At 42.9% G+C, this 11,642-nt stretch overlaps 2 protein-coding genes across 2 annotated transcripts; one reads left to right on the forward strand and one right to left on the reverse strand.

Moving 5' to 3' along the window:
* Window positions 1-57: 57 nt before the first annotated feature.
* Window positions 58-6,135, forward strand: RBM48 (RNA binding motif protein 48; the record flags this gene model as incomplete). Its single annotated transcript, XM_082290414.1, has 5 exons — window positions 58-171; window positions 1,986-2,176; window positions 2,286-2,431; window positions 4,364-4,899; window positions 5,892-6,135. The coding sequence occupies 5 exons, from the start codon at window positions 58-60 to the stop codon at window positions 5,976-5,978; spliced, it is 1,074 nt and encodes a 357-aa protein (XP_082146540.1). The 3' UTR covers window positions 5,979-6,135.
* Window positions 6,136-6,268: 133 nt separating this feature from the next.
* Window positions 6,269-11,578, reverse strand: CLXN (calaxin). Its single transcript, XM_082285276.1, is given in 7 exon segments — window positions 6,269-6,430; window positions 7,000-7,104; window positions 7,882-8,033; window positions 9,016-9,120; window positions 10,610-10,765; window positions 11,006-11,073; window positions 11,075-11,578. Coding segments are annotated over 7 exon segments (750 nt in total). The 5' UTR covers window positions 11,194-11,578; the 3' UTR covers window positions 6,269-6,385.
* Window positions 11,579-11,642: the final 64 nt, after the last annotated feature.

Below are 11,642 nucleotides of genomic sequence, written 5' to 3' on the forward strand. Positions count from 1 at the left end.
TCCCTGCCTCACGGAGGGAGCCAATAGGGGCTGCGGGGCGCGGTGGGCGATGGGAAGATGGCGGCCGGCAGCAGCGGCGGCCCGGGCGCTCCGTGCCGGCACCACGCGCAGCTCGGAGCCTGCGAGTCGCGCGCCAAGTACCGCGAGGGGTGGCGGCCGCGCGCCGTGAAGGTGGGGGGGGCGGGGGGGAGCCGGGCCTGCGCTGGAGTCCCGCGGCTCCCGGGGACGGGAGGGAGGGAGGCTGTGGGCCTCGCCTGCTGCGCGGCAGGAGCTTCTCGTTACTGCAGCAGAACTGCGAGATTTGGGTATCTGTGTGTGCGCTCGGTGTACAACAAGCTGTAGCGGCACCTTCAAGGGCTAGCGTGAGAAAGGATCATAGAATCGCTAAGGTCGGAAAAGACCTTTAAGGTCATGAAGTCCGACCCACATCTATCTCCAGCTTCTTGTCAGGGAGGTGTAGAGAGCGTCTGTAGTAGCGTCTGTAGAGTATAAGGTCTCCCCTGAGGCACCTTTTTTCCCAGGCTGAGCCCGCCCAGCCCGCTCAGCTGCTCCTCATCAGACCGGTGATCCAGACCCTTCACCAGCTCCGTTGCCCTTCTCTGGACACGCTCCGGCACCTCAGTGTCTTGGGGAGAGGGGTCCTGAACTGAGCCCCGGATAGGAGGTGTGGTCTCACCAGTGCCGGAACAGCGGTCACTCTTGCACACGTACAGAAGGCACCTCTCTTTCGCTATCACCACCCTCCTGTAAAATTTCAAACTCTCTCTCTTTATGAAGTCTCAAAGCTATTAAGTTCTTTTACTCTTCCAAGTGTACACGGTGGGGCAGAGGACAGAGAGCCTTTTGTGCATCCACAGAGGGACAATGGCCAGCACAGGCATCCAGCCATCACTGGGCACTGGAGAATACACGCAGGAGAAATAGTATGGATGTCCCAAGTGTGAAAAAAACCTCATTCAAATCTCTTTTTCCTGGACAAGAAAGAGGTAGAAGGACAAACCTGCCAAAAAAAAAAAAAAAATCACATAGTGAAAGCATCAGGATCCTTCAGTCCCTTGTTCCAAAAAGAATGCAGGTGGGAGTATGCAGCTGCCACAAGAACAACTTATGTGATGTGTCGGTGGAGAGTGTTTTTTATAGTGGAGGTTTGAGAGCTGATTTCCCGAGCAGTTCCCACTTTGTCCAGAATAGTCTTTTTTTTTTTTTTTTTTTTTTGAGGTGTGTACCTTATGCAGTCTAAATGTTTGTGTTTTGGGTTGGGTTTTTTTTTAACAAACTCAGAATAAATTTCCTCTGATTTCAGGGAAGAGCTGCCTAGGTGCCTATTGTGCATAGTGAGCCATTGAAAAGCTTTGCTTAGAGTCTGTTATGTGACCATCACTACACAAAGCAGAAGAAAATGGTTGGTTTGGTTTTTAACCTGCTGGGAGAAGGCCTTGTTTCTCTCAGCATCCAGATTTTGTGTGTGTGTCTTTAAAACATGTGCTGTTGGATCACCATGGCAAGGAGACAGCTCTGCCACACACACAGGATCTGCCCCAGGGAATTGTGGGAATTGTTTTTTAACTCCCTGTGTGGGAAAAAGCACTTGGCTTCATCTGCACGACTTATCTGCCTAACCCAGTGTTTTCTTCTGTATTTTGGCAGTTCCTCCTATGAACTGGTTACTAGCATGTCTTGCATGGAAGTTGGCCAGTGACTTAAGAGATTTTACTCAGCAACTGGCAGTAGTACTCTGACCTTGTGCAGAAAAGTCAAGTCTCATGTTTTACTGTTCTTTAGAAGCTTGAGTTGAGCTCTTGCTCAGTGATGAAGAGGTCCCAAATAACCATGTGCTTACTGCCCTGCAAATCAGAGTACATAGGGGTTTTCAGCATCACGAGAGGATTTGGAGAAGAACAGAAAACATGGAGAAATGCCTGCCTTTTACAATAAAGCAAGAATGGGAACATTTTTGAATACTCTTTGTTTTTATTTTTTTTCAGGTTTACACTATCAACTTGGAATCTCGCTATTTACTGATACAAGGAGTTCCTGCATTAGGTGTTATGAAGGAATTAGTTGAACAATTTGCATTGTATGGTGCCATTGATGAGTATCATGCTCTAGATGAATATCCAGCAGAGCAATTTACTGAAGTGTATCTCATAAAATTCAAAAAACTGCAGTGTGCAAGGTATTGGACAGGGCAATATCTTTACAACTTCTGTACTTGAAATGTGTTAAGTTTCTAGAGAGTTGGAGTAAAACCCTCAGTTTTCCCAATATAATTTAATTCCCTTCAGGGTGGCCAAGAAAAAAATGGATGAACGAAGTTTCTTTGGTAGTTTGCTGCATGTGTGCTATGCTCCAGAATTTGAAACAGTCCAAGAAACTAGAGAGAAGTTGCAGGATAGAAGAAAGTACATAGCAAAAGCAACAAATCAAAGAGGTTTGTGATTACATTTCCTATAAAATCTTAACATTCTTCAGGGGTGGGTGGGGTTTTGGCTAAAGTGCCTGTTAAAGAAAATGGTTTTTACCTACCTCTTTTAAAGATGCTGTAGTGGGTTGGTGCTGGCCAGGTGCCAGGCACCCACCAAAGCCGCTCACTCACCACCCCCCACAAACTGGACAGAGGAGAGAAAATTTAATGAAGGGTTCATGGGTTGAGATAAGGACCAGGAGAGAGATCGCTCATCAAATACCATCGAGGGCAAAACAGGCTCTAATTAGAGATACAAAGTGAATTTATTGCTAACAAAATCAGAGCAGGATGAGAAGTAAAATAAGCCCTTATAAACACCTTTCCCCCAGCCCTGCCTTCTTCCAGCTCTACCTGCTACCCCAGCAGCACAAGGAGACAGGGAATGAGGGTTATGGTCAGTTCATCACCCGTGGCTTCTCCCACTGCTCAGGGAGAGGAGTCCTTCCCCTGCTGCACCGTGGGGTCCCTCCCACGGGAGACAGTTCTCCATAAGCTGCTCCAATGTGACTTCATCTCACAACAGCTTCCTGCAAACTGCAGCTATGTGAGTCCATCCCATGGGGAACAGTCCTCCCCAAACTGCTGCAGCATGGGTCACTCTTCCATGGGGTGCATTCCTCCAAGGACAGGCTGCTCCAGCCTGGGAGCAAGGCCCCTCTCGCCATGGGTCTCCAGTGGGGTCACAGCCTCCTCTCAAGCATCTATCTGCTCCAGCGTGGGGCTCCTCCACGGGCTGTGGGTGGGTCCCTGCATCCCCACGGCCCTCCATGGGCTGCAGGGGCACAGCTGCTTCACCATGATCATCAGCATGGGCTGCAGGGGAACCTCAACTCTGGCGTCTGCAGCACCTCCTCCCCCTCCTTCTTCCCTGACCTTGGCACCTGCAGGGCTGTTTCTGTCATGTTCTTGCTCTGCTCTTCTCTGGCTGCAGTTACAACTCTGCAACCAGTTTTTGTTTATCTTCATAAATCTGTTCTCACAGAGGCATTACCACCATTTCTAATTGGCCCAGCCTTGGTCAGCAGCACATCCATCTTTGGAGCCACCGCGGATTTGCTCTGCCAGATGCTGAGGAAGCTTCTAGCAGCTTCTCACAGAAGCCACCCCTGTAGCCCCCATGCTACAAAAAACCAGGCCATCCAAACCCAATACAGATGCATTTTAAGTATGTTTACAGGGAGACATCTCTCAGTATTTAGAGAAGTATATCCTTTTCAAAGTAATTTTTTAGCTTTGATTAAGACTAAAATAATGAAATGCTTAAGCTTTAATAATGAAGTATTTCCTTCACTTCTTGTTTTCTTTCAAACTGTTACCAGAAGTTTAAAGCCCTGGCAGGAAATTTGGGATCACATTTTCACCCTTGTTCCAGCCTTCTCAAGCATGGCAAAGGGACAGTTTTGGAAGGAAGATGACTATATCAGAACCTTAAAAAAAATTTTCTCCAGCCCACATATTTGCACTGGGGGAATGTTAAGAATGGACTGTGTTTACAAAGGCTCCTGTACTGTAGAGTTCCCAGGCAACACTGAAGGCTGGGTAAGCTGAGGAATAAGGAAATTGCTGAGCACAAGCTTCTCCTTTCTTGTGCTTCCATACTTGGGTATCATTACTCATTGCATAGGGATATTTAAAGCAAGTAAAGCCACTGATTTTTAACATCTAAACATCTGGGTTTTTTCAATGCTGCAAACCAGCAAAGGCACTAGACTGGAAAACTGCTTTGAAAGTTGAATTTGTTAAATTTCAAGCTTAAAAAAAAATCACAGAAAGGTAGCTGGGAATCAAATATCACTGAAACTGTTTCTGCATTTATATTAAAAGTTTTGTTCTTGGGTGTCAGAACTAATAATGACATGAAGTAGTGAGGGTGCTTTTTTTGTTGTTGTTTTAAAGATTGCTTTGTGTTGAAGAAAGTAGAGGGCCCTAAGAAGACAGCCTCAAAGAACTCTGAGCATGACTGTCCATGGAGTACATCAGAATCACATGTAGCCAGTAACTGGGATCCATCCTGCTTTACAAGTTCTCCTGGGGTATCCCACAACATGGCGTATCCACCTGGGAATCAGAATCAGAGCCTGTTAACATCCCCGCACTATGGTAACAACTGTGCTGACATTTCTGCGTACTTTGGTCAAAACACATCTTTAACTCCAAATGTACATCCAGGAGGACACACTCCACCAGCTTCCTTAATGCAGCAAAGAATGGTTCCAGCTTATAATGGAATTGACAGGTTTATGCCTCGTACAACTCACCTGCAAGAACGTAAGAGGAAGAGAGAAGAAGGTAACAAGTTTTCCCTCATTGGAACAAGTGAGGACAATACTGAAGTTGTTATTGGTCCACAACTACCAGAAATACCTAAAGTGGATATGGATGATGAGTCTTTGAATACTTCAGCTACATTAATTCGAAATAAACTGAAAGAGGTATGGTTTCTTGAAGTTCTGATAGTTCAAACATAGGTGCTTGTTATCCATAAAAATAGTGACTTTCAGCTTTATTCAGCATTTACTCATTATTATCAGTTTATCTGCCACTTAAAGCTCTTACTATTTGACTCTTTCACAATCTCAAATATAGCAGGGAATTCTATTCCAGACCTCTTACACTATACTTGAGAAAGTATAAATGTCAGAGCATGATCTTAAAGGATTTTTAGTAAACCACTTTTTTTTTCCCCACATGTGGAGGCATGATAACTTTGCAGGTAGTCCTGCTGACTCTGGTGTGCTACTTGTATCTGGTTTCTGAAAGGAGAATAATGGAAGTCAGAGTTCAGTGTCATTATGCTTCAACATCTTATGCCATTAAAAGCTGTACAGAATCATTAATTCCATGCTGAGAAGCACGTGTTAAGCTATATAGCCTTTTATGGAGGATATTAAATCAAATAGCAGGTCAAACATTCCTGATAGAACATCTCATTTAAATTAAGATATGAAAAAACTCCCTTGACTATGACTAATTAGATTGATTTGAAAGTGCTTATTTTATAAATAAGCACCACTTACATTAAATACATTTCTAAAATACATGTCAAAATGTGCATTTCTGCTTTCCTTATCTTTCCTGAAATACCTGAGTTTAAAAAACACATTAAACCTCGCTTGAAAACACCTCTGGTAGGAAGAAGGGAAATGACATATGTAATGCTCTATCACTGAGCATATCTGAAATCAATTTATGTAGTTAAATACAAAAAAGGTAGTGCTAAGTCTTCTAAGTTTCACCTCTCTTGTGTTTAATCATGCCTTTGGTGTTACTTGTTTCCTCTAGTCAGCAGGAAAATTCAATACAAGTGTGATGATAGTAATAAATCCCTCCCAATACTCAAATCTTGGAGATGTGGCCTTACTCTAAAATGAGCATAAAAAAAGTAATGGTTACAGGTTACTAAATTTTTTCCCCTCCAATTTAGGTAGCAGATTCTGTTTCAACATCATCTGTGGAAAAGCCAGAGAGCAGCTCACCCAAACCACCTGTAAAGCAGAGAAGAAGAATATAGATACTGCTGGCAGCATCTTCCAACAGTCCTTTTGTAAAGAATATAGTTTAAAATACTTATTTTTTTATGTAAAAAATAAAACTTCCTTTATACCGTATTTCCCAGTGATTCATTGTTAAAAATTGTATCAATTTGTTACCTGGAATGAAGCAACCAATGTACTGTATTGTTGTGGCAGTGTTGTCCTGTGTACCTCATATTGTTAAATATTTCATAACTCACAGAAGGACTCTAGGTAGAGTTACAGAAGTAAATTCTATTTATTCAATAGCTTTTACAGCAAAGGAATACTGAAACACAGGAGCAACTTGAAGCTATTACTGTTTTTACTAGATCACGAAGAATGGTGAAGACAAAGACCCCTTTTAACAGTATTCAACAATGGAGTTACAACTTGGAGTTACTATTTAGGAGTTTGCCCGGAAAATTTTCTGTTCAAATGACATACTGCTCTGTTAAAAAAAAAAAGAGGAAAAAAGTTAATTTTCAATTAACTAAAGGATTTCTGTTTAGTCAGAAAAGGTACTGAACTGAAAGGTACTGAACTGAAATCTGTATGCAATGAAGACAATCTCTTGCTTTTTAGCTTAGAAAAGGTAAATCTGTAGCATTAATGGTGTCATCACTGGCAGACCAGTCAGAACATTCTAAGTTACAGCTGAAGGGGAAATTAAAATTTTAACTGCTCAGCATTAGGAATTATGATCAAGGAATGATCTGGCATGGAGGGCAAGAAGGCCCAGCTGCAGCATGAGATAAAGTGGATGGAATGCTAGAGACTGGGATGACAATGTATGTAAAGGACTGAAATTTCCCTTGGTGATGAGATTAGTATCTGCAGCATTGTGTTGCAATAAACCTGGAGTGGGAGTGCTCAGGGGCCACCTTTGGGCAGCAGAACTGGCACTGAGAGGATGAACCCAACACTGGCCTAAGATGCCCCATGCTGACATTCACAGGATTGGTGCAAGTGTCTAAGGAACTGGCTTGTGTAGTTTTTTTTAACTCCAGGTTAACGTACCTTTATGTCTGGCAAACACGGTCCAAAGGCTTCTAAGAGAAGGTTTTCATCTCTGACTGCTTTTTCAAAGTCTGTAAAAGAAAGCTTGCCATCGTGATCATGGTCCTACAAAAGGAAGGGAACACTTCAGCAAAGGGTTATTACTTGTAGTTTTGTTTAACAGGTCTTTAAAGAACATGGATTCTATTTTTAGTTTGATTCGCAAATTGGGGATCATCAGTTTCTGCTCAGAAAAGATTTGTATGACTTGCCTCTACCTAAGGCAAAAGGGTGGGGTTGAAAAATTGAAAAGATAGGCTTAAATAAAAGTTGGGATGCAAGATCCGGTTTTAAGTGAACATTTTTGACCACCACAAAAGAAAGGGAGAGTATGTATCTTGATTTGATTAAGACATTGACAGTCAGTCCCTGGCTCATCTGATATTCTAGATTAAGCACTGTAAAACAAGCTTCACAACAACCTTGAGTTTACTATTCTTATCGAATACATAAACTGGATAAAGACGTTTCATGATCAATTGATAAAACACAAAGCTATTTAAAGATGAAGCTACTGCAGATGCCTGTCCTGATGGAATAAATGCAGTCTACACTTTTGAATTTTCCACTTCTGACTGGGTTTTTGGTTTGACTGGGCATGCACATATACACATGCTGGTTTATATATAAAGTTTATAGCACATTCATGTACTAAATTAATAGTTTCATATGAGAATACTGGACTGGGACTCATTGGATTGGGATTATATTTCTGGTGCTCCTCAGGAGACTTGCAGAATCCCACTGTAAAACAGACACCATATTTTGTTACCTCACAGAAACGTTTTAAGTATCGGTTAATGAATGTTTGAAAGACACTCAAATATCACAATAAGTACTTGCCATTTTCTTCAGTGCTATCTCTACCAAGTCCTTAATTCCCTCATCAGGCTCTTCATCTGCTGATTGTATGAGAAGGCTGTTTTTCAGCATTTGAAACATTTCCTCTCTCGAAATGTATCCATCACCATTCAGGTCATAAACTTGAAAACAGTCTTTTGAAATACAAATAAATTTCAAGTTGATTACAAACTATAATCACATACCATTAAAGCTGTTACCTATAGATAGAAATGTGAATTGTATGTTGTACAGCATTATCCATTGACCAAATTTATCATACATGTGCTGAAACACTCCTGGCAAATACTTTTGACAAGACAACACGGTGCATCACTACCCACCAGTATCTTTTATAGTGCTTACAGCAGGAATGCATATTTTACTGTTTGTAGTTGTACTGACACACTGAATTACATCCTGGGCACACAACCTAATGCTGCAACATCCCTGACCACTTCCAGATGAATTGATACAGTGTATTAGGGATGGCTAATGCTGCAACCTGGGAACTATGGAAAAAACATGCTGTCATTCTCCTTTTTCTATTGTGATTTTTTTTACCCCACATGCCTTCTTTTTTTCCCTGCTGCTTAAAATTCTACACTTCTTGCTATTTTTTCTCCTCCATCTTTCTCTATTATTATTGTGGAGGTTCTCATTACCATCTTACAGTTTTTCCATCTATGCTTTAAAGCTGAAGAACTGCTGGAGTTAATGGAACTGCTGCTGTGTCCCCACTAGGCCAGTAAATGAATGTTTGCACTAGTCTTGATTGGCCTGAGACTAATTAGCCAAAACCATGCTAGAAATACATCTGCTTCTTTCTAATTTTGTGTGTGAATACAAAAACATGTATTTTGGCAAAACTGTACACTGTAGAATAAACTTCAGTTCAAATGCAAGACTTTGGAAGCAACAAAATAAGGTGGTGGCTGTGGTAATAGCAGTTTACACAGAAAAAAACTGTCTCAGAGAAGCCATTTCAGAACTCAGTTGCATTAAACTATACAGAAGAAAACTTTTCAATTACCAAGTACTTTATAAGAGTAACTACTAAATTCTAACAAAAGCAATGTGTTATTTGTCGTGAATTCAATCATTACTTCTAAATATCAGCACACAGATCAATCTTACATTTAATCTTCTCATCCAGTGTCCCCCGAAGTAACACCTCTAAGCCTTCCACCCATTCCACCACAGTGATGCAGCCATCATTGTCTCTATCAAAAATGCTGAACACTAGGAAGTGTATTAGATAAATTTATTTAATAGGGAAACACAAAAAAGGATGTTTTCTTTAATCAAATAAAATTATAAATTATCTTTTTTCTTATGATGTTTGTCTGCTTTCACCAAGGTATGATTACCCTTTTCGACTCTAAGATGTAACAATAAAAGGGATTCTGCCTCTCAGTTTACTGATCTTCCACTCCAGAATCCTGCCTGCTAAGACATTTTGTTTGATCCGTTGCCTTCCTGACTTACACAACTACAGGAAGTATGCTTCCATCCAGATGTAAAGCAAACAAACCAATATCCCTTAAAATAAGGGATAATTCTGCATACAGATTAATTAATTTAAATTACTAGCTTTTGTCTCAGAAAGTCTTGGAGAAAGTAATCTTAGAAACAATATATATTAAATATAAAAAGAAAAATAACCTCCTATCTGTCATATAACAAAATATTTTTCTTTTCCCTTCCCTAAGCAACTTTCAATCTCACAGCTTCACTTTTCATACAGCCTGTAATACAGTATTTCAAATTCCAGATGGAACTCAAACCATTGACTAGCACCTATAATAATTTGTATTTTAGAATATTAATTAGTAAGTTGGCTGAAGGAACACCTCTTCATGCAGAGCCAAGCATTTTTTACTTAGAAGACAATAGGTTTGCTTTTGCAAACTGAAATCAACCTCTTTGCATGTAAACATTAAAATAATTTTTAAGAATCTATAAGGTAATGTAAGGTATCTTCCAAGATACACTTGACTTGCTCCATAAAATTTCAACAAGTTTTTCTTTTATGGCATGTAAATAGCTCTCCTGCTAGAGAGAGGGAGAAAGCTGAACCAAGGGGTGGCTCTTGGCAGCCCAAGACTTAAACATCAGACTCATGCCTGCTCTGCATACTCCTCTGGACACCTCTACATCAGAGATCATTCCTTCAACTTTCCCAGTGACCGCAAACGTGCCCCTCGTTACCAATCTGTGAAATCACTGTATTTTCAACGGGTTATTTGGCTCCTTACTCTCACCTCCTTGTACTATCTGCCCAGCCCCTTCAATGCTGTTCACAGAGCCTCTATTCCCAAAGTCACCCGCTGTAATAGAATGCCTTACTGGGACTTCCAAGCCTGAGCTAGAGCTGTCCCCCATCAGCGACCGCAGCTCCCGGTGGAACCACCGGAGAAAAGAGGAAAGTGCCACAACGCTGCCCTCTTCTGTCACGACACTACAGCGACTGCCATAGAAACAGCCACAGGGCAGCACAACCGCCTCTGGCTGGTCTGCCTCGAAATAGAGCGTGAGCTCTCCTGAACTAAGGAAAAACTATTCCGCATAAAGAAAGAAAAGATGTCATTTTCTCAACAGCTCCTGAGCGTAACTCCTCCTTTGCTGTCCTGGCCGGGATGAGACGGCGCTGTTTGGTACGGACACACTCATCAGGTCAGCAGCATAATCCCAACCCCTTCCATGGCGTTCAGAGCTGTGTCCGCCTCACCTCGGTCCAACACCACGTCATCCGTCATGCCAAAGGCGCTGTGCAGGGTGTCTCGGAACACGACGCGGTTAAAGCCGACCCCAGCAAAGTCGCTTCTGGCCTTGGCCACCAGCGTGTCGAAGAGATTGACCAGACATTCCACTTCGCTTTTGTTAACTGCCCGGCCCAAACACAAGGAAACACAGGCTGTAAGTCATACTGGTGAAACACGAGGCAAGCACAGGCATACACCAGGGCCGTGACAGCGATCCCCCCCGCCCCACCCGCTGTTCCCACGGGGGCGCCGGGAAAGTGCGTCCCGTCGGAGGCGAACAGGGCCACAGGCGATGAGAATGGCCACAACGGGGGGCGGCCGGGCGGCGGCAGCGCGGCTCCTGCGGTCCGGGGGAGACTCACAGTGCTTGGAGGATCGGGTCAGCGAGTCCACCAGCAGCTTCACCCCCTTCCTGCTCATGGCGGCCGGGAGCCGGTCCCGCCGCCGCTGCCCTGGCAACGCGGGGGGGCGGCCGCGGCCTCGCGGTGCCGCACGGGCAGGTCGTACGTAAACACACGCAGGCAAAACAAAAATCAATCTTAACACGCATTTTAAAAAGCTGCAGTTGTAAAAACTAAAATAACTGCATTTCACTAAAAATACTTCTGGGGGGAAAAAAAGAGCTAAAAGTTAAATACAACATACAATAAACAGTGCTTGTTCATCGGCTGTCAGAAGGCAAAAATATATTAAATCACTCTTATTCCGACACTGCTCGTTTTCTACTTTGTCCCTCTGCTGAAACTTGGAATGTGGGTGTAGGTACCACCCAAGACCCGACATCGGCGTGGGCACATCGGGAAAGCTGAGACCAGCCCCCACCTTTCCTTCAGGAAAAAGGCGATGTAAGAGGAGACTCAGCGTATTTGTTAAGCTACTGCAAACTGAACCACTTCCCTTTCAGTACCAAAGCAGCTTTGTAGTGAACCGACAAAGCCCGTAAGCCCTTAAGCAGTTACACCCCTTCCCAAGCATGACAGCAGCACTTGAAGGCTAGAG

Source organism: Coloeus monedula, assembly GCF_965178545.1.
Source record: "Coloeus monedula genome assembly, chromosome: 1".
Taxonomy (NCBI): domain Eukaryota; kingdom Metazoa; phylum Chordata; class Aves; order Passeriformes; family Corvidae; genus Coloeus; species Coloeus monedula.